Source organism: Dunckerocampus dactyliophorus, chromosome 18 (assembly GCF_027744805.1).
Source record: "Dunckerocampus dactyliophorus isolate RoL2022-P2 chromosome 18, RoL_Ddac_1.1, whole genome shotgun sequence".
Taxonomy (NCBI): domain Eukaryota; kingdom Metazoa; phylum Chordata; class Actinopteri; order Syngnathiformes; family Syngnathidae; genus Dunckerocampus; species Dunckerocampus dactyliophorus.
In genome coordinates, this window is record NC_072836.1 from 310,001 (window position 1) to 333,987 (window position 23,987).

A 23,987-nucleotide genomic window follows, 5' to 3' on the forward strand; every position below is an offset into this window, starting at 1 on the left:
ACTTCGAAGACCTCCTCAATCCCACCGACACATCTTCCTATGAGGAAGCAGAGCCTGGGGACTCCACGGTGGGCTCTCCTATCTCTGGGGCTGAGGTTGCTGAGGTTGTCAAAAAACTCCTCGGTGGCAGGGCCCCGGGGGTGGATGAGATCCGCCCGGAGTTCCTTAAGGCCATGGATGCTGTAGACATGTCTTGGTTGACACGACTCTGCAGCATCGCGTGGACATCGGGGGCAGTGCCTCTGGATTGGCAGACCGGGGTGGTGGTTCCCCTTTTCAAGAAGGGGGACCGGAGGATGTGTTCCAACTATCATGGAATCACACTCCTCAGCCTCCCTGCTAAGGTCTAATCAGGGGTTCTGCAGAGGAGGATCTGCCGGATCGTTGAATCTCGGATTTAGGAGGAGCAGTGTGGTTTTCGTCCTGGTCGTGGAACTGTGGACCAGCTCTACACTCTCAGCAGGGTCCTTGAGGGTGCATGGGAGTTTGCCCAACCAGTCTACATGTGTTTCGTGAACTTGAAGAAGGCATTTGACCGTGTTCCTCGAGGAATTTTGTGGGGAGTACTCCGGGAGTATGGGGTATCGGACCAGCTAATTCAAGCTGTTCGTTCCCTGTATGACCGGTGTCAGAGTTTGGTTCGCATTGCCGGCAGTAAGTCGGACCCGTTTCCAGTGAGGGCTGGACTCCGCCAGGGCTGCCCTTTGTCACCAATTATGTTCATTATTTTTATGGACAGAATTTTTAGGGGCAGCCAGGGCGTTGAGGGGTTCCGGTTTGGTGGCTGCAGGATTGAGTCTCTGCTTTTTGCAGATGATGTGGTCCTGCTGGCTTCATCAAGCCGTGAACTTCAACTTTCACTGGATCGGTTCGCAGCCGAGTGCGAAGCGGCCGGGATGAGAATCAGCAACTCCAAGTCCGAGTCCATGGTTCTCGCCCGGAAAAGGGTGGAATGCCATCTCCAGGTCGGGGATGAGATCCTGCCCCAAGTGGAGGAGTTTAGGTACCTTGGGGTCTTATTCACGAGTGAGGGAAGGATGGAACGCGAGATCGATAAGCGAATTGGTGCGGCGTCTGCAGTGATGCAGACTCTACATCGGTCTGTTGTGGTGAAGAGAGAGCTAAGCCAAAAGGCAAAGCTCTCAATTTACTGGTCGATCTACGTTCCTACCCTCACCTATGGTCATGAGCTTTGGGTAATGACCAAAAGGACAAGATTGCGGGTACAAGCGGCCGAAATGAGTTTTCTCCGTAGGGTGGCTGGGCTCTCCCTTAGAGATAGGGTGAGAAGCACTGTCATCCGGGAGAGACTCGGAGTAGAACCGCTGCTCCTCCGTATTGAGAGGAGCCAGATGAGGTGGCTTGGGCATCTGGTCAGGATGCCTCCCGGACGCCTCCCTGGGGAGGTGTTCAAGGCAAGTCTGACCGGTAGAAGGCCTTGGGGAAGACCCAGGACACGTTGGAGAGACTATGTTTCCCAACTGGCCTGGGAACGCCTCGGGATCTGCCGGGAGGAGCTGGACGAAGTGGCCGGGGAGAGGAAAATCTGGGCCTCCCTGCTTAGGCTGTTGCCCCCGCAACCCGATCTCGGATAAGCGGTAGAAGATGGATGGATGGATAGATATATGGTAAAATGATACTGTGTATGTACTCTCCAAGGTATATACAGTACATATAGATATATGGTAAAATGATACTGTGTATGTACTCTCCAAGGTATATACACTACATATTGATACTGTATGTGGTAAAAGAGGCAGAGGGAATGTAGTCATTGATGGTACACTGCACTACCTTGCCAGAAGTTGAAGTTTGTAGACTCTGCATGGCAGGCAGAGATGGGAGGATGATGGCTGACCTGCAGACAAGAGAGTATCATCAAGTACGTTCCAAACCAGATACAGTAGGAGTAGTTCTATCATCATCTTCATCATCTTTGACTTTGGGCTGGTTGCCACAGCAGGTCACATGTCACCCCTGTCCTTTCCTTTGTATCTTCCTCTGTCAGTCCTACGTCCTGCATGTCCTCTCTAACAACATCCTCCTCCATGGCAGCTCCATCTCCAGCATCCTCCTACAAATATCATCCTCATCCCTCCTTCTCACTTGGCCCAACCATCTCAGTCTGGCCTCTGACCTCGTCTCCCAGACGTCTAATGTGGGATGTTCCTCTGATCTGCTCCTTTCTAATCCTGTCCATCCTCATCACTCCCAAGGATCATCTAAGCACCTCCAGCTAGGCCTCCCGTCTGTTGGTCAGAGCTTCCGTCTCCAGACCATACATCAGGAATGGTCTTTGCCGATTCCTGACTCTCTGAAAGGTTGACCACAAATACTTTCCTCCACTTTGCTTCCTCCAATTTCCACCGGATACCTTTCACATGTTCATGACCTTTGTTTTCTTTCTTTCCAGGTTTTCTTTCACCTTCCCTCTGCAGATCACAATGTCATCTGCCAACGTCATTGTCCATGGACCTCATCTGCCAATCTGTCCATCTAACCCGTGCCACAATAACCAACAAGTTCTGTGCATGAAAAAGTCCCAAGCCCTTTTCTAACGTGCGTAGCTCAGATCAATTCCACCCAATCTTAATGAGACACATTGATCAACCAATGAAATGATGAATGCTGCTTGATGGTACTCCTGCAACGGTAAAACGTGGACTGTATGTCAGCGTTGCACCTTTGAAAATGTTTGTCTTTATTTTCCAACCAATGATGACAAAAGGGTGGTGAAAGCCAAGATGCAGAGTCAGCGTCTACATGGAGGGCAAGCTTCTGCAAAGGGAACACCTGATTCCACCTTTACAAAACCCTGCAGAAAATCCATCATATCAAATGTCTGCAGTATTATTGTCACATTCCAAATGGGAACTCCAACAATGACACCATTTTGTTTTCCAGTCCATACATCCAAAATAGTTCTTTTCTCCAAAAAATAGACCAACCTAAAAAAGATATTTAAATTTTTCAACGTATTGCAACTCCTACTGGTCAGTGTGAGGAGTACAGCCAAAGACTTTGGGAAGGGGAAAGGGTTGAAGTGGGTTATGATACCTGCTCGCTGACGTAACGGAAGCCTCGGTCTTCTCTGTGATTCTCATAAGTTTCTCCAAGAACAGGATTGAAAGGTTTGTAACGATACCGCCAGGATGCCCACGCATATCCAGAAATGGAGAACGCTGCAACATATACCTAGAGAATCAAATATTGAGTCTATTTATTTGCTATTTGAACTTCTAGTTGTCCCTTTTCTCATCTTTTTAGCCGAGTGTGAGCCAGAAGGAAAGCTTCCTGGTTGGGGATGCCGAGCCACACTCACCATTCTCTCGTATGGATCGTCAGTGCGATTGGCGATGTCTAGCAGCTCTGAGTACTCCAACTCTTCAGACACTCTCTGCAGCAACGACAGCGGCTCATTGAGGGCAACTGGCATGGAGACCCGAGACAGGTCCTTGCCGATGTTGTTGTACAGGATGGTCATGATGCCGATGTGGCTGTTGTCCGTTCCCTGGGCAGGGAGGCTGCTGCGTCGACCTGGATCAATGATCAGCAACAAACATAGCCTGGTTGTTACTGTGCATATGTTAACAGATGGTGAGTGTTACCTGTATCTGACGGGGGGGCGGGTTTGTCAGGTGCACTTTTGAGACTGGCTCGGTATTTCAGGGTGGCGCTGGCTGAGGAAGACAAAAGTGAAGATCAAGTTAAACTTGTTCTTTCAAAGTGCAGCATCGTCATGTTTATCAAAGTGATTACAGTCACACACACACACAGGTTCTATTTGCAGTTTGTTTCATTTTAACAAATCAACACTGCTTCCACAAAAGCGAAGTTTGATGCTTTGCATGCCGTTTTTCTTGACATGTGATGAAGGCAAGGGTGAGTGTAAAGCATGAAAGCCAAGCAACCAGCATTTATGGAATCAATCCTGTACTCACCATGTCCCTCTTCAGGTTCTGAGGTGCTGGTCATGGTGATGTCACTCAGACCCGACTCATCGGAACCTTCTGCCTCAGAGGAGGTTTCACACACGATCACTTCGCTGGCATCAAAATACTCGGCCATGGAATCAGCCACGGAGGGCGTGCGCTTATTGTGAGCCAAAGACGGTGTCTTCTGCCGAGGAAACGGAACAAACTGAAGAGAAAGCTAAGCTGCTGTTGAGACTTGTGCTTCCAGATGTATCTTGAAGAAAAGGTGGAAGTGCAGCCTTCTGGATTATGATTCAATTATTACCAACTCGTGGTGAAAGGTGTGTTTTCTGCTGAAAAAAATTGCATATTTTTGGACAAATATGACCAAAAATCTTCAAATTTGTAGAACCATGACTGGGATGAAATGATGAGAAATAGGTAAATAGAGAGGGGTGGGGGTGTACACACCTGTTCTGCTTGGACGGTGCAGAAGGATTCCTCGGTAGATTCAGAGGACAAGGAAAGGGAATGGACTTTGGTCAGATGAGACTGTATGTCAAGCTACACAAAACACACAAACATTCAGGTTACACAGGAAAATACTCTTATTGCAAGTACAAGTACAACACTACTTTGATGGTAATATTTCCCCATCGTACACTGAGGGCACATCTCATACAGCTCACCTAATTACGTACACACGATGCTGGGAAACAAGCAAACAGCTGATTTTGTTTGTGCGTTGTCTGCCTCTCCTTGTTCTGCTCTGCCCTTTTTTGGCGTTCCTAAGCGGAGCCACGCATTGCTACCTGGTATCTGCCATGATGTGCCAACGCTTCCCTGCACTCACACACCAGCCAGCCTTGTAGTGCGTTTGCATTTCCTTGTCCTTTGGCCAAATGTTGCCTTGCTACTCTGGGCTTTTTCTTTTACGATGTTGCTGTACTGTTTTATGTAGTGTTGTTGCGTTGTGTGACTAGTCGGTAGCAACCGATGGTGCATACATTTTTAACAAAAATAAATCGTGTTTCTCACCTTCTTTATCAAATTGCTGGCAGCTTTTTTTGGCCCCGTGTTGGGTTATTTAGCATGCAATAAAAATGCAGCGTGTAGGGTGCTTTGTTTGGGTTATTGCAGAATGATGCCGTGCAGGACATACCCACTTGTTTGTTGCACACATTATAATACAATAACCGAGCGTACCAAAACTGAGGAAACATTTTAGCGAGAATTGGACAAAGACTGGGACATTCGAGATGCCAAAATAGTCTTCAATAAAAAGGTAAAAATGATGTTAAAGGTATCCATTTCATTTCTTATATGTATGTTATTGATATGTACTGTATTTCACACCGTTTCCTGCATGTAAAACTAGCATCTGTGCTCTATAAAAAGTATTTCTGGTTCATATTTGTAGCTGTCTGGTACTGATTGATAGGATTTATATACACACTGATTGGATTTTCTATGGGAAAAACTGCTTGGCTTTTGGGTACGTTTTAGTTGTCGGAGCGAGATGAAGGCAAACCAAGGTTGTGGTGTTCACATGTTCTTTTTTTTTCTTTTCCATCTGAGCCTGTTGGACGAAAAGGAATGCAGCGAGTGTGTTGCAGGAAGAAACACAGCAAACATGAACCACATGGACCAGAAGTGATGTGGACATTTGGCAAAGTGTGGCAACTAACTGGACGTGTGTAGTGTGTTTTTGAATCACAGCGTCAATCGAGCGTTGCATCAGGAAAGGCCTGCCATGATTTTCCAAACAGGCCAAACCTGCTCAACAGTTTCAGCCTGAACCTTTCCAGCTCAGAACAGGCCGTGGAAGGGTTGGGCATGTTTTGTTTGCAAGAAGAACCCGTTTAAGTTGCGCTGACTCACGTCAACACAAGCAGCTGTCGACAACCATTGCTTAGATTTCACTTGTGACTTTGTCCATTAACGTAAAGCAGAACGGATGAAATGAATAAAAGATGACAAGCTTTTCCTCCATTTCTGCATTTTTTTCATATATTTTATGTTCTTATCTAACAGATCTGCTGTTCGAATTATCCTTCTATGAACAACTCGTATCCGTCGTGTCCTTCCTCCTTTCAAGCACTTTGTGCTGATGAGGCATTTAAGCGCCCTGCGTCTTTCTGAGTGTTAGAGGAATGTGTGCTTTTTCTTTTTTATTAAATACAGCTGCAAACAGTTGCAAGTGAAGGTGATTGAATTTAACAGGTTGCAGGGGGAAGGGTTTAAGGAAGGCACATACCAGGAAGTGAGGTTGTCCAGTGTGTGTAACAATGATTCTACCTCCTGCTAAAGTTTACAGTAAAGTTGAAGTGAGGAAGTATACATATACAGCTTTATGGAAATGAGGACAGTACTTCTTAGCATAACCAGGTTCTTGTGGTGCTGTACGCGTGTGTGCGTTTTACCTCTGACATGGTGCTGCACAGCGTCGCAAGCTGTTCTGAGGTGTTCTGCCGCAGATCGGGGCCGGTCCAGGCCTGCCTGAGTCGCTCTCGCTCCAAAGCCAAAACGTCATGAATGGACTTGAGAGACGTAAAAACTGCGACATGTACAGTAGAACACCTCTTTGGTCATTAAAACATTCATAACATCACAATGCATTTGAAATATCATCCTAAATATTCTTCATGCTAAATGCTTTGCTACTCAACACGGGATCAAATACTTATTTGATTTCATGCTAGTTTTCATGGATTGTTGAAATAAAGCCAGCATAGAAATGATTAGTGTTGATTATCATGTCATGTAGTAAACGTATTCAATGATTAGAGGGTGAAACGGCCCACACGTGCGCACACGCGCGCACACACACACACACACACACACACAGTATAGTGTAGATACACTGCATTTACAAATGCTTTTGACCATGCAAAGATGGAATTGCATATTGGTGAGAGAATAGGCGTGGATGGGTACATACCCCTTTGGGAAAGCACGCAGATGTCCTGCTGGAGTTTCTTGGCCTCGGGTGAGGTGACCTGAGGGTTGGACAGCTGCGAGTAGACATAGTCTGGAATGGACTGTACAGAACTAAAATTGGTCCTCAGGTGGCTGGATGTGAACTGTCAAAGAAGAGGGAGTTATTTATTTATTGCCTTGTTATTCATTTCTCCCAAGGAGGATGAAATATTTAATTTGAATGTCTGCTTGGTTTCTGTAGGCCAGACTTGACTTAAATGCAACTTTGGATAAAAGTAGGGTGCATGATGTGTTGGTAGATGGTAGAAAGGCTGGCCCAAAAGTCATTTTTGATTCATGATAACTCCACAGTTGCATAATAGCATGAGAAATGATAATGCCACAATACCATTCTCATGTCATGCAAGCTCATCCTGCAGAAAACCCAAATCATCTAATAACTTACAATTCCTCCCATGGCTTCCACGCGGGATAAAGTCCTGGAGTGACCATATGTTTTCCCACTCTTCTTCTTGGGTTTCTCTAAGGAAAGATTCTGGAAAACAACAATCCAATGAAGATTCTATGCATTTCAACGAAATCATCACTTCAGCGTTCCATGACACACACACACACACACACTGTATATACAGGTACATATATTGTAGATCGATTGAAGAGTGATTGGTTGATGGAAGGAAGAAGGTAGGGATGAGAGAGTACACCACTATATCTGTATCTGTATCTACACTCCGAGTGGGCGGGGCACATCTGTAAGACTATTTCATTATTTTGTAATGATCAGCGTAGTATACTGTATAATATGCAAGGCGTAGTATAGTGTACAATATGCAAGCGTACTATACTGTACTATAGCGTATAATATGTAAGCATAGTATTGTGAACAATATGCAAGTGTAGTATTGTGAACAATATGCAAGTGTAGTATAGTGTACAATATGCAAGGCGTAGTATACTGTATAATATGCAAGCGTACTACAGCGTATAATATGCAAGCGTAGTATAGTGTACAATATGCAAGGCTTACTATAGTGTATAATAAGCAAGCATAGTATATTGTATAATATGCACGTGTAGTATAGTGTATAATATGCATGTGTACTACATAACAGCATGCAGACACATGCTTAAAAATAATATTCATTGAATCAAGTTGATGGAATAGTAGCATGCAAATAAATGAAGATATGCCCTGTGGGTGTGGCTATGGATGTTGATACGAGTGGAAGAAAAGCAGTCACCTGCATGCTGATGCGCATTTGCAGGTCGGTGTCTGTGACTGGCAAGCCGCCTTCCAGCCAATGCAGTCGCTGGATGAGATGAGCAAGTTCTGTCAAGTCTGTCTGGCAGCGAGTCAAGTCTGACCAAGAAAAACAATCATTTTGTGTGAACATACATATACTCATATACATACATACACACTGCATACATATGTACAGGTATATATCATGTATGGATGGATATGTCAGCATTGAATGAGTGGGTGTGTTACTGCATGCATGTATAGATATGTTATTGTATGTTTTTGCTGTTTGTCACCATTGGAGGTTGCATCAATGTCATCAGTCTGCTGCAGCCAAGCGGATACTTTGTTGGTCACGCCCGGATAGGAGGCAACAGTCAGGGAGGGGCTTCCCATTTCTCTTTGGAACACCAACGCTGAGCTGGCATACATTGGCAGCTGCAGGAAACATCCCACATTACTAGTTTACTACGTCATACAAGTACAGTCTCACACACATGAGGCTGTATTAAAAAAAAGAAAAGATCAAGAGTTCCTAAGGTGAAAAATAAAAAGGTAGCAGTAAAAAGGCCCCCTGAGTTTTTTTTTACTCACTGAGCCTCTTTTTTGGGGGGCCAAACTGGTCATGGATGGCAGCCTACTGTGGCCCAGAGAGAGAGCGTGAAGAACTCCACGTTGGACACTCATGGCCTCGTTTTTACGAAACGAGCGATGCGCACACAGCTTGGTCACCCAGATGTAAAACATGTCATGGCACTTTGCCTGGCAGGACAAGAAAACAATTCCAACATCATTCACATCAATGAATGACTAGCATGCTAAAGGCTTCATATATCATAGGAATCACACCTCCTATGAATCACACGTATGTGAATGATACCTCCTATGAATCACACGTATGTGAATGATACCTCCTATGAATCACACGTATGTGAATGATACCTCCTATGAATCACACGTATGTGAATGATACCTCCTATGAACCACACGTATGTGAATGATACCTCCTATGAATCACACGTATGTGAATGATACCTCCTATGAATCACACGTATGTGAATGATACCTCCCATGAATCACACGTATGTGAATGATACCTCCCATGAATCACACGTATGTGAATGATATCTCCCATGAATCACACGTATGTGAATGATACCTCCTATGAATCACACGTATGTGAATGATACCTCCTATGAATCACACGTATGTGAATGATACCTCCCATGAATCACACATACAGACCCTTTCCAAAAAATTAGAATGTCATGGAAAAGTTGTTTAATTTCCATAATTCCATTCAAAAAGTTAAACTTTCATAGATTATAGATTCAGGGCCCACAATTTAAATGATTTCAAGTATTTATTTGTTTATTTTTACATAATTTGGGCTTCCAGCTCATTAAACCCAAGAAACAGGAATTCAAAAAATTTGAATACTGTTAAGAAATCAGCCCAAATTTTGCAGGGCATGAATGTTTTAAACTGAGTGTCACACACTAATCATCTACTAAAGTCAAATCACCTGCACAGGCTTCCCCAGGTGTCATTAAATTGCTTCAGTTTGGTTCAATTGTCTCAGTTGGGTTCAATATGGGGAAGACTGCAGACATGACAACTGGCCAGAAGACCATCATTGATACCCTCCATAGGATGGGTAAGCCACAAAAGTTCATAGCTAAGGAGGCTGGTTGTTCACAGAGTGCTGTGTCCAAGCATATCAATGGAAAGTCTAGAGGAAGAGCAAAATGTGGCAGGAGAAGATGCACCAGCAAAAGAGATGACCGTGGGCTTCAGCGGATTATCAAACAGGGAAGATTCAAGAATCTGGCAGAGATCCAGAAAGAGTGGAATGAGGCGGGAGTCACAGCTTCAAAAACCACCACATTCAGACGCATCCGGGAGATGGGCTACAACTGTCGGGTTCCTCGGGTCAAGCCACTTCTGAACCTGAGCCAACATAGGAAGCGTCTCCACTGGGCCAAGGAGAAGAAGGACTGGACTGTTGGCCGGTGGTCCAAGGTCCTCTTTTCCCATGAAAGTAAAGTGTGCCTTTCATTTGGGAATCAAGGTCCAAGGGTTTGGAGGAAGACGGGTGAGGAACAGAACCCAAGCTGCCTGAGGTCCAGTGTGAAATATCCACAGTCCGTCATGATTTGCGGTGCAATGTCCGGTGCAGGTGTTGGTAAACTCTGCTTTCTTAAATCCAAGGTCACCGCAACAGTCTACCAGAATGTTTTAGAGGATCTGTATGAAGATGCAGATTTCATCTTCCAGCAGGACCTGGCCCCTGCCCATACCGCCAGAAGCACCAAAACCTGGTTTGATGCCCATGCCATCACAGTGCTTGACTGGCCAGCCAACTCAGCGGACCTAAACCCCATTGAGAATCTATGGGGTATTCTCAAGAGGAAAATGAGGGGCACCAGACCCAACAACAAAGAAGAGCTGACAGCAAGCATCAAGGAAATCTGGGCTTCCATAACTCCCAGGCAATGCCACAGGCTGATTGCTTCAATGCCACGTGGCATCGAGGCAGTGATTAAGGCAAAGGGATTCCCAACCAAGTATTGAAGATTGACATATCGTTTTGAAAGTACCATATTTTGATTGATTTGATGTGATCTTAATTTCTTTCTTTTTTTTCCTGCAAACACTGAGAAGTAAATGGTGATTTCTTCACAGTATTCTAATTTTTTGAATTCCTGTTTTCGTGGGTTTTATGAGCTGGAAACCCAAATTATGTAAAAATAAACAAATAAACACTTGAAATCGTTTAAATTGTGGGCCCTGAATCTATAATCTATGAAAGTTTAACTTTTTGAATGGAATTATGGAAATTAAACAACTTTTCCATGACATTCTCATTTTTTGGAAAGGGTCTGTATGTGAATGATATCTCCTATGAATCACAGGTGGTATGTGAATGATACCGCCTATGAATCACAGGTAGTATGTGAATGATGCCTTCTATGAATCACACGTAGTATGTGAATGATGATATCTCCTATGAATCACACGTAGTATGTGAATGATGATATCTCCTATGAATCACAGGTAGTATGTGAATGATACCTCCTATGAATCACAGGTAGTATGTGAATGATACCGCCTATGAATCACAGGTAGTATATGAATGATACCTCCTATGAATCACAGGTAGTACGTGAATGATACCGCCTATGAATCACAGGTAGTAGGTGAATGATATCTCCTATGAATCACACGAACAGTCAAACCTGTCTTAGCGGCCACCTTTATAGAACAGCCACCTCCCTATAGCAGCCACTGAAAAATCCCCCCCAGCAAATTTACGTTATAGACCCTGTGTATAGCAGTCACCTGTCCAACGCGGCCAGCGGCCACCCATTTTGTCTCCCTTGGTCAATATCTGACCGCATATAGCAGCCAAATTACCAACTCAAGTAGAAGCTTCATGCACAAAAAAGTTTAGTTTTTCAATCAATGAAGCCGTCGTGTGTAGACTTTAATTACTGAGTCCTAGCTCAGTCACAATCATTCACAAGATCCACACAAACTGCCAGTTGTTCCACATAAAAAAGCCGTCTTCTTTTGAGCTTGATATTTCCTGGTCAAACATGTAACTTTAAGAGCATTTGCACCAAAACATTACCGCAAAGTATGCTGGGAACAGGACGTGCTCCCAGCAACGCTACAATAAATAATTAAAAAAAAAACATATGCTAGCGTACATGCGGCAGCGGGAGCAAAACTGAGTTGGGTTGTACTTAATTGAAGTATTTTAGAATGTACTCACGTTATTTTTCATCAATCCTCATCCACAAATCCATCAAAGTCCTCATCTTCTGTATTCGACACAAACAAAGCCGTCTTCTTTTCCGTTCGCTACTAGTCTGTTAACTTGTCAGTGTTATTCAGCTCCGAAGCAAAGAAGGAAACTTCTCCTGTTGCTTCTGCCAACTTTATTTATTGAACGTGGCCACCAGAACACACACACATCTCTCAGCATCGTCTCTCCTTCCTGCTTGCCCACAAGGCAAAGGTTAAACAAGCCCCACTACATAGCTGTCCAGCCAATGCCTGTAAGAAATGACACCGTTTATTTCCTGGTGTGCACTGGTCAATACTGTAATGCCGCTTGTTGTGGGGAAGGAGAGACTCACGTCGCCGATGCACTTTAATGGCTTTATTAACAGCGGAGAACACTGCAGGACTTTACATCCACGCCAACATAAACACACTTCCCAACTCTCTCCAAACTCACAGCTAGCACTGAGCCTAGCTCTCCTGCTCGGGACTCCCACCGTCACTTCCCGTCACTTCCTGATGAACTGAAGCTGTAATGACACTCTGCCGTATAAAAAGTAAAATATTAAAAAAACAAGCGTAAGACATTACTAGCACAGCTTTGTTCTGTGGGTGGTGGATATATTCTATCAGTTATTATTAAGCCTCTAGCTTCCTTTTAGTAAGTATGTGAATGATACCTCCTATGAATCACATGTATGTGAATGATATCTCCTATGAATCGCAGGTAGTATGTGAATGATACCGCCTATGAATCACATGTATGTGAATGATATCTCCTATGAATCACAGGTGGTATGTGAATGATACCTCCTATGAATCACATGTATGTGAATGATATCTCCTATGAATCACAGGTAGTATGTGAATGATGATATCTTCTATGAATCGCAGGTAGTATGTGAATGATACCGCCTATGAATCGTAGGTAGTATGTGAATGATACCTCCTATGAATCACATGTATGTGAATGATATCTCCTATGAATCGCAGGTAGTATGTGAATGATACCGCCTATGAATCGCAGGTAGTATGTGAATGATACCACCTATGAATCACAGGTAATATGTGAATGATACCTCCTATGAATCACAGGTAGTATGTGAATGATACCTCCTATGAATCACAGGTAGTATGTGAATGATATCTCCTATGAATCACACGTATGTGAATGATACCGCCTATGAATCACACATATGTGAATGATACCTCCTATGAATCACAGGTAGTATGTGAATGATATCTTCTATGAATCACAGGTAGTATGTGAATGATACCTTCTATGAATCACAGGTAGTATGTGAATGATACCGCCTATGAATCGCAGGTAGTATGTGAATGATATCTCCTATGAATCACAGGTAGTATGTGAATGATATCTTCTATGAATCACAGGTAGTATGTGAATGATACCTCCTATGAATCACAAGTAGTATGTGAATGATACCGCCTATGAATCACAGGTAGTATGTGAATGATACCTCCTATGAATCACAGGTAGTATGTGAATGATACCTTCTATGAATCACAGGTAGTATGTGAATGATACCGCCTATGAATCACAGGTAGTATGTGAATGATACCGCCTATGAATCACAGGTAGTATGTGAATGATGATATCTTCTATGAATCACAGGTAGTATGTGAATGATACCGCCTATGAATCACAGGTAGTATGTGAATGATACCGCCTATGAATCACAGGTAGTATGTGAATGATACCGCCTATGAATCACAGGTAGTATGTGAATGATATCTCCTATGAATCACAGGTAGTATGTGAATGATACCGCCTATGAATCACATGCATGTGAATGATACCTCCTATGAATCGCAGGTAGTATGTGAATGATACCTCCTATGAATCGCAGGTAGTATGTGAATGATACCTCCTATGAATCGCAGGTAGTATGTGAATGATATCTCCTATGAATCGCAGGTAGTATGTGAATGATACCGCCTATGAATCGCAGGTAGTATGTGAATGATACCGCCTATGAATCACAGGTGGTATGTGAATGATACCTCCTATGAATCACAGGTAGTATGTGAATGATATCTCCTATGAATCACAGGTAGTATGTGAATGATACCGCCTATGAATCACAGGTAGTATGTGAATGATACCTCCTATGAATCACATGTATGTGAATGATACCGCCTATGAATCACATGTATGTGAATGATACCGCCTATGAATCACAGGTAGTATGTGAATGATACCACCTATGAATCACCGGTAGTACAGTATGTGAATGATACCTCCTATGAATCACATGTATGTGAAAGATACCGCCTATGAATCACAGGTGGTATGTGAATGATACCTCCTATGAATCACAGGTAGTATGTGAATGATACCGCCTATGAATCACAGGTAGTATGTGAATGATACCGCCTATGAATCACAGGTAGTATGTGAATGATACCGCCTATGAATCACAGGTAGTATGTGAATGATATCTCCTATGAATCACAGGTAGTATGTGAATGATGATATCTTCTATGAATCGCAGGTAGTATGTGAATGATACCTCCTATGAATCACATGTATGTGAATGATACCGCCTATGAATCACATGTATGTGAATGATACCTCCTATGAATCGCAGGTAGTATGTGAATGTTACCTCCTATGAATCGCAGGTAGTATGTGAATGATATCTCCTATGAATCACAGGTAGTATGTGAATGATACCGCCTATGAATCGCAGGTAGTATGTGAATGATACCGCCTATGAATCGCAGGTAGTATGTGAATGATACCGCCTATGAATCACAGGTGGTATGTGAATGATACCTCCTATGAATCACAGGTAGTATGTGAATGATATCTTCTATGAATCACAGGTAGTATGTGAATGATACCGCCTATGAATCACAGGTAGTATGTGAATGATACCTCCTATGAATCACATGTATGTGAATGATACCGCCTATGAATCACATGTATGTGAATGATACCGCCTATGAATCACATGTATGTGAATGATACCGCCTATGAATCACAGGTAGTATGTGAATGATACCGCCTATGAATCACAGGTAGTATGTGAATGATACCACCTATGAATCACCGGTAGTACAGTATGTGAATGATACCTCCTATGAATCACATGTATGTGAATGATACCGCCTATGAATCACAGGTGGTATGTGAATGATACCTCCTATGAATCACAGGTAGTATGTGAATGATACCGCGTATGAATCACAGGTAGTATGTGAATGATACCGCCTATGAATCACAGGTAGTATGTGAATGATATCTCCTATGAATCACAGGTAGTATGTGAATGATGATATCTTCTATGAATCGCAGGTAGTATGTGAATGATACCGCCTATGAATCACATGTATGTGAATGATACCTCCTATGAATCGCAGGTAGTACGTGAATGATACCTCCTATGAATCGCAGGTAGTATGTGAATGATACCTCCTATGAATCGCAGGTAGTATGTGAATGATATCTCCTATGAATCGCAGGTAGTATGTGAATGATACCGCCTATGAATCGCAGGTAGTATGTGAATGATACCGCCTATGAATCGCAGGTAGTATGTGAATGATACCGCCTATGAATCACAGGTGGTATGTGAATGATACCTCCTATGAATCACAGGTGGTATGTGAATGATACCTCCTATGAATCACAGGTAGTATGTGAATGATATCTTCTATGAATCACAGGTAGTATGTGAATGATACCGCCTATGAATCACAGGTAGTATGTGAATGATACCACCTATGAATTACCGGTAGTATGTGAATGATACCTCCTATGAATCACATGTATGTGAATGATACCGCCTATGAATCACATGTATGTGAATGATACCGCCTATGAATCACAGGTAGTATGTGAATGATACCACCTATGAATCACCGGTAGTACAGTATGTGTATGATATCTCCTATGAATCACAGGTAGTATGTGAATGATACCGCCTATGAATCACAGGTAGTATGTGAATGATACCGCCTATGAATCACAGGTAGTATGTGAATGATACCTCCTATGAATCACATGTATGTGAATGATACCGCCTATGAATCACAGGTGGTATGTGAATGATACCTTCTATGAATCACATGTATGTGAATGATACCGCCTATGAATCACAGGTAGTATGTGAATGATATCTTCTATGACTCACAGGTAGTATGTGAATGATACCGCCTATGAATCACACATATGTGAATGATATCTCCTATGAATCACACGTAGTATGTGAATGATACCTCCTATGAATCACATGTATGTGAATGATACCGCCTATGAATCACAGGTGGTATGTGAATGATACCGCCTATGAATCACAGGTAGTATGTGAATGATACCTCCTATGAATCGCAGGTAGTATGTGAATGATACCTCCTATGAATCGCAGGTAGTATGTGAATGATACCTCCTATGAATCGCAGGTAGTATGTGAATGATATCTCCTATGAATCACAGGTAGTATGTGAATGATACCGCCTATGAATCGCAGGTAGTATGTGAATGATACCGCCTATGAATCACAGGTGGTATGTGAATGATACCTCCTATGAATCACAGGTAGTATGTGAATGATATCTTCTATGACTCACAGGTAGTATGTGAATGATACCGCCTATGAATCACACATATGTGAATGATATCTCCTATGAATCACACGTAGTATGTGAATGATACCTCCTATGAATCACATGTATGTGAATGATACCGCCTATGAATCACAGGTGGTATGTGAATGATACCGCCTATGAATCACAGGTAGTATGTGAATGATACCTCCTATGAATCACAGGTAGTATGTGAATGATACCGCCTATGAATCACAGGTGGTATGTGAATGATACCGCCTATGAATCACACGTATGTGAATGATACCGCCTATGAATCACACGTAGTATGTGAATGATACCTCCTATGAATCACATGTATGTGAATGATACCGCCTATGAATCACACGTAGTATGTTAATGATACCTCCTATGAATCACAGGTAGTATGTGAATGATACCTCCTATGAATCACAGGTAGTATGTGAATGATATCTTCTATGAATCACAGGTAGTATGTGAATGATACCTCCTATGAATCACAGGTAGTATGTGAATGATATCTTCTATGAATCACAGGTAGTATGTGATACCGCCTATGAATCACAGGTAGTATGTGAATGATATCTTCTATGAATCACAGGTAGTATGTGAATGATACCGCCTATGAATCACACGTAGTATGTGAATGATATCTCCTATGAATCACACGTAGTATGTGAATGATATCGCCTATGAATCACACGTAGTATGTGAATGATACCGCCTATGAATCGCACGTATGTTTGTTGTTTACCATCAGGTGGTAGAGGTTGTCTCCAGCATCCAAGTCGATGCGTTTGGAGCTTCTATTGATGGACATGACAGCGATGCTGACGTCCATGGAGCCGTGGAGTTTCCCTCTTTGAATCTACAAAAATAAAAGCAAACAATCCAAATCCAACTGTTATTTTCTAGCACGTATTCAACAAAATAAAACGCTGCTCCGTATTTCCCAGGCATTATGCTATATATGAATATACCGATCGTTCCAATGTACTTAATTTCATAGAAAAGGATTTGTATATGAAAGACAAATGAATCCATACAGTACACACTGCATCAAGCATTGACTCATGACCAATCAATGTATTTCTTGCTTACATCTTGCTGCGTTTTGGAATACTTGAGAATTCCTTTCTCCAACATGAAGTATCTCTGTAGGGAATAAACACACCTTTACTACAAATACTACACTCAAGTACTTAATACTTAATACTTAATACTTAATACTAATACTACATACTTTATGCCAGCCTTTCAGGGGGTACTTCCTCCTCTTCATCAGGAAGCCCTCACACAAGCCGGGAATACTTGGATCCAGAGAAGAACCAGGAAGACAATTCTGTTCCAGATGCTGCAAGTCACCCATCACTTCCCAATCGCGAGACTGAAAACAAAGTACAGGACATCCTCTTCACGGATTATCACTCTGCTCAGTCCACTTCCTGCATGCTAACAACTCCATGTTGCTGTCATGTGACCACGTCAAGCCTCGTGTGACTCATTCAGGTGTTTTCATGTCAAAGGTTCACACGGGTGTGTACATGTGTCTCCTTGATCTCAATCCATGACAGCAGAGTGTCTTACTAATGCCTTTCTTGCGCCCAACTCCCTTGGCATGATCAAGCAGCTCCTCCCTTGCCACCTTCCTCCAAATCATCCTAACCCCACCAGGTGAAATCTTGGCGCATTGACCGTTACCTTGGACTTCTTCCACTGATCAATGATGGCACCATTAGCGCTCCCTTTCTCACCAAGCTTCTTCTTGCTCTTCTAGTTCATTCCAGTCTTGTGCAGGTCTACAGCTCTTTGGTCTTGCCAATGGAATGGAGGGGGGTGTTTGAATGACAGGCGCCTTATCTACATCACGATATGAAATGGAGTGTTTTACTGTGTGTGTGTTTTATGGGCACATAAGCGCTGTACTGCTCGTTATGGGATGAAATATTGATTCATTTATGCTCTGATGTCATGTTATCACCTTGGACATCATCTGTGTGTTATAATAAATGATGCTTCATTTGGACATTTGGATCCAACAAAGACATCAGCACCTGAATTGAGGTTTAAAGTCGCTGGCTTGAAAGGAAAAAAGGAAGACAGATAAGATAAACAAGCCATCAATGGCATCTAAAGATGGAATGAAGCATCTAAAGGAACATTATTGTTGATATGATTGGTGCGTAATGAAGGCTGGAGGTGCGTAGAAAGAAACATGCGTGTTTCTTCAGTGTGGGTGACAATTAGCAACATGTGAATGCTTACCTGCTTTGAGTGTTTGGAGGAGCCGGTGCTGCTGCTCCTGGAGTGGGCAGGCTGGTAAGCACTGGCTGGGGATTTGTCAAGGCCTGATATCAAAGACTGGCTGCTACTAAGCGGGGGCGGGCACACCTGGGGGTCCATGCTGCAAAGGCTAGCCTGACACGACTTTGACGACTGCCTGTGTGTCTCACCACAGTAAATGACACTGGGGGGTGGGGTCAAACAAGCCACAGACCAGGGTTACAACAACCAAATGACAATATAGATTCATATAGTATGACATAGATATACATTCATATAGTATGACATAGATATAGATTGTTATAGTATGACTGTGTGTGATGTGCTCCAGAGTCCCCCCTTCTCTCTTCAATTACCATTGTTCACTGGCCATACAATCCAGGTTTAAATCTACCTCCCATATGTATTCTACACGTTTACACTATGAAATGTAGAACTGTGTCAAACACTTACCAGACTTATACAGAATCCTTCCAGTGCGCTGTGCTACAAATAATCCAAAGAAAAAGCGCTTGCTTTGTTTCCAGGATGAAAGTAAAGAAGGAAAAAGATGTCCATCAACTTTAGCATGAAACTAAAGTGACTTTGTTGGTGAAGAGTGAGAACACGCCTGAGAGAGCTTGTCAGACTGGTGTGGGGGACAAAGCAGCAGGTATCTGGGCGGGGCTGAGAGATGACTTGACCGACCCAACAGGCCTGCCAGCTCCATCGCCATGACAACAAAACCACTCTGCTAACAACTAGCTTATATGATTTACTCGTAGATGATTAGCAAAAGAAACAAGCATGGATTCATCTTCTCACTAACAGACATTCCAAACACCACAGCTGCAAAACTACAACAAAACTACCAAAGTGCATACTTTTCATTGGGACATGGCACCCGCCCACCCATCTTGCACCGTGCGTGTGATGTCTGGGCTGAAGGGCACATTTCAGCTCCAAGAGCAGAAACACAGCAAGTCATTCCTAAGTGTTGTGAAATGTAGGATGGGGACCTTCTAGGACTTCGCCTTTCAGCATTCACAACACATTTTTATTTTTGGTTTAAAAATAGTTATTTTTCTCCAAAAACTGGCAATGTTTTCCATCAGAAGAGATGCCGTTTGCCATAAGCGAGTAATGACGTGTAAACACTGCAGGTGAAATGTACAGCATGCATACGTACCACTGCTAAACAAAAACTATTGCTTTTTATTTGGGTTGTGAAATTTGTTTTATTTGTATTTATTTATTTTTAAATCAGATTAATCCAAATGTGCACCATTTTTTACAGGTGTATTCATTGTGTCTTGCATGGGAAGTGTTGGCACGCAACACTCACCAAAAGCACTCCTGTACTCCGTGGCGGAGATACCCTTGGTCACTCTCCGGCCAAACGCGGCTCTGTGGTGCAGAACATTAGTTCGGCCTAACCGCCGTTTCCACGTGGACGCATTTCACTGCAGCACACAACTCTCCGTGTGGAGGAGCTGTCAAAGTGCGTCTTGCATGAACTTTGGTCGGGTCCGGTCACGTCAGGTTCTCTCACCAAGTTGACTTTGCCTTCAATGGTGAAGCGTGATTGAGCACATACAGTAAGTCTGTTAATAATGGAGGCTCTCTTTAGCGGCATGAGCGGGCACGTAAGCCAAGGAGTGTAGAGTTCAAGCAGCAGCGCGTCCGAATTGTGCCTTGGCCTGCATTATGGGTTGGGCCGCCATCATGCGGAGCAAAATCCACAAAGCATGCATTGAAAACATGTCCTCGGCACACTGCTCAGCTATCAATTGCTCTAATAGATGCTCCAAAAGCAGAGGTGGAGCTACAGGGTGGCCACACCCACCACTGGCCATCTAGACAGCACAGGTATCAACTTCTTGCCACCCCCATGTGAGTAATGGTCTCACCTTGGCCACCCCAATGAAACATTTCTGGCTGTACTACAGTACTAGAGTACTCGTGTACTACTGTACTCCTGCAGTGTGCATCCACACTAAAACACGAACATTTCACATGAGCTTGGGCTGAATAGTTTGAATAGTTGATGAAATGTTGAGTAAAATCATGTTTATGACGTGAAAATGTAACAAAGAAATGTTTGCTATTAGCAGCAATATCGGGAGTACGCCGATTAGTCAAGGTGACTGTTCTTACCACCACCACCACCACCATCATCATCATCATCATCAGGTGGCGGTTCTGGTTTTTCTAGTTCTTTCTTCAAGTAGCTTTTTAAGACGGGGACACACGTGGAGGTCATTTAGTGGCAAACTAAAAGCTCAGCGTTGGAATGCAGCCCTCCCACACCCCCATCTTAGCTGCCAACAGGACTATTTGGCGGTGCGATGACATCATTGTGTTGTTTTTAAGGATGCCGCTGCAGCAAGCATGACAAGAATGTGGACTGGCTGGTCCACTGAAGATGCCTGCTTCACAGAAAGCTGGAAACATTTGGCGCACCATGAAAAACGACATTGAACAGTCATCTTCATATCAACATGACAGCGTGTCTGTGTCCACATTTGACACTGAAGGATGCTTTTTGATTTCATATTTGCAAATAAATCTAGAAGTTCTATGAACTGAAATCTTTGTGTCCTCCGCAAGCAAGCGTGTTATGACTGATGATATCTATCAACATTACTACTTTTTCCTCACTAAATGACACACTTGCTGTACTTTATTTTAGAACACGTAGGCCAAAAAAAGAGCTGCATGCCACAGTTTGTAAAAAAAAAAAAAAAAAAAAAAAAAATCATTATAAATCGAAGTAAATAAAAGGGCAAAAAAGGGGTTAAATAAATTCAAAGACAAAACTGAGAGTTACTGCTGCCCAAGCATATCATTCATTGTTAGTGAGGTATGATATCACTGATTTCCTTTCAAATGTGATACCGAGTCAAAAATCAAACCGGTATCGATGATCCGATCTGAGTGAGTTTGGGTATTGTAGATGTGATTCTGTACATGTATATTTATGTATTTCGGTTCTAGTTGTCCTTATTAGATTTGATCTCATTCCATCTTAGCCTGTTATCTATTCCAAGTTGCTTTTGTTCTTGTCAAGCACCATCAGGTGCCTTTTCTTTGATTTGATACCAATACTTTGCAAATTTACCCAAGGAATTTGAAAAAGTATCGTATTTCATAACAGAGCAAAAGGAATACAAGACATTTCATTCATTCAATTCAAACATTCAAATGCGAGCTGCATGCCACAAAGTTTGAAAAAAAAGAATAAAACAGGAAGCCATGCGGATATGCTAAGAATGAATAAGTGAATAAAGGTGGGGTTAGCGGATATGGATGTACTTCGTATGTATGTGTACATACAGTCATGGAAAACATGATGAGAGCATATCGTTTCTTCAGTTGATTGATCCACTGGAATGCCTGCTCCAACTAAAAAGGTACATTTCTTGAATGATAATGACAAAGAGCTCAGAAGAGTTTCATTTAAGAGCTGAGGTCTAGCAACTTCCATGACTAGCTATAGCATTGCACTGCTAAAACCTGGAACTCTTGTGAGCTATTCTTGTTATTGTTACATTTGTCCAAACAAAACGGTACCTTTAGTTGTATCAGGCATTCAGATGAACAAGAAACTCAAGAAACAAGGGTGATGTCATCGTTTTTCCAAGACTGTATGTACTTTGTACTGCATGTACTGTATATGTACTTTGTACATGCATGCACGTACTTTGTACACAGATGGCATGAAGGAAGCGCAGACGTGTGTGATGTGAACAGACTGGTTCCCTTTGCGATATGCAAAAACTATGTCAGCTATTCATTCATTCATAGAACATACCAACTTTCAGAGGGGACTGAAGGAAGTAAGTTACGGGAAACACTGCAGTACTTGCTTTGTGTTAGACAGTGGATGCCAATCAGCCTCAAACAGAATTTCACATCTCATCATAAGCTATTTATTTGTACAATGTGCCAAAGGCCAATTCAAAAACACAACTTGACACCCCCATCCCCCCCACGCGCTAGCCGTGGTGTTGAACATGAAGGCCACTCATAAGATAAAGATGACGTGCAGCTGTTGAATGTGCGACAAGGAAGTAGCCAATCAAACAAAATGAAACACTTTGTTTCCCGCTGGACGCCGCGTTTCAAGACAATTCATTCCCCATGAATGAATGAATGAATGAATGAATGAATGAATGATTCACCAGTGCCACTAAGCTATAGACATGAGATGACGTCACTGTTTTACCGCGAAAGAAAAGACTTGATGGCAAAGCAAGAATAAATGAAGAAACGTCTTTTGTGAAGGAAAAAACCGAGGATTTACCTGGAAAGACGCAGCAGGCTGGCGTTACTTCATCCACAAGGAGCACGTGGAGGAAATGACCACCTGACCACACCCAGGTGCACCAGCAGCACAGGTGCATCATGGGAACTTTCCTTTCTTATCTTCTGTGCACACTTCCACCTCATCATCCAATAATCAAATATATCACACACATATATATACAGTATACAGTATATACATATACAGCATAGCATAGATGCAGTATATGTACACACACCTCAACACATCATGCTAACGTACATATACAATATATACTGTATTTCAACATTCTTATGTCAACAAAAACATGTATGTATGTATACTATATGTACGTATGTGTATATATAGTATACACGTACCGTATGTGTATGTATGTATATTATACATGTACAGTATGTGGATGTATGTATACTATATACAGTATGTATGTATACGACTTATACAGTACGTGTGTATGTGCTGTATGTATACTACATATGTATGTGTATGTATGTACTGTATATTATACACGTATGTGAATGTATGTATACTATATGTATGTATACTATATATGTACAGTATGTATACTATATACTGTATGTATGTATGTACAGTATACCATATGTATGTATACTATATATGTATGTATGTATACTATATGTATGTATACTATATACTGTGTGTATGTATGTACAGTATACCATATGTATGTATACTATATATGTATGTATGTATACTATATACTGTATGTATGTACTGTATGTATACTATATGTATATAAACTATGTACTGTATGTATGTATGTACTATATACTATATGTATGTATACTATATATGTATGTATGTATACTATATACTGTATGTACTGTATGTGTATGTCTGTATCCTATATATGTGTACTGTATATATCCAGACTTTGTGTAAAATAAAGAATGCATATTTTCCAGATGATGTGAAAAGT

The 23,987-nt window shown here is 42.3% G+C and overlaps 1 protein-coding gene across 5 annotated transcripts in view; it reads right to left on the bottom strand.

Moving 5' to 3' along the window:
- Positions 1–23,125, bottom strand: part of LOC129171013 (oxysterol-binding protein-related protein 7-like) — a 34,318-nt gene extending 11,193 nt beyond the window's left edge. Inside the window, exons 1-17 of one of the 5 annotated variants that reach the window (XM_054759282.1) lie at positions 23,048–23,125; positions 18,745–18,946; positions 17,723–17,866; positions 17,581–17,634; positions 17,234–17,347; positions 8,692–8,859; positions 8,394–8,535; positions 8,096–8,214; positions 7,300–7,389; positions 6,856–6,997; positions 6,338–6,471; positions 4,386–4,478; positions 3,942–4,119; positions 3,609–3,680; positions 3,323–3,537; positions 3,058–3,195; positions 1,795–1,858 (exon numbers count right to left, since the gene is read on the bottom strand). In XM_054759282.1, the coding sequence (XP_054615257.1) occupies positions 1,795–1,858; positions 3,058–3,195; positions 3,323–3,537; positions 3,609–3,680; positions 3,942–4,119; positions 4,386–4,478; positions 6,338–6,471; positions 6,856–6,997; positions 7,300–7,389; positions 8,096–8,214; positions 8,394–8,535; positions 8,692–8,859; positions 17,234–17,347; positions 17,581–17,634; positions 17,723–17,866; positions 18,745–18,882 (2,005 nt within the window). In that variant the 5' untranslated portion in view covers positions 18,883–18,946; positions 23,048–23,125. Of the gene's footprint in view, positions 1–1,794; positions 1,859–3,057; positions 3,196–3,322; positions 3,538–3,608; positions 3,681–3,941; positions 4,120–4,385; positions 4,479–6,337; positions 6,472–6,855; positions 6,998–7,299; positions 7,390–8,095; positions 8,215–8,393; positions 8,536–8,691; positions 8,860–17,233; positions 17,348–17,580; positions 17,635–17,722; positions 17,867–18,744; positions 18,947–19,215; positions 21,410–23,047 lie in introns of those variants that run through there. The other 4 variants (XM_054759284.1, XM_054759281.1, XM_054759286.1 and 1 more) reach the window with 4 other exon arrangements.
- Positions 23,126–23,987: the final 862 nt, after the last annotated feature.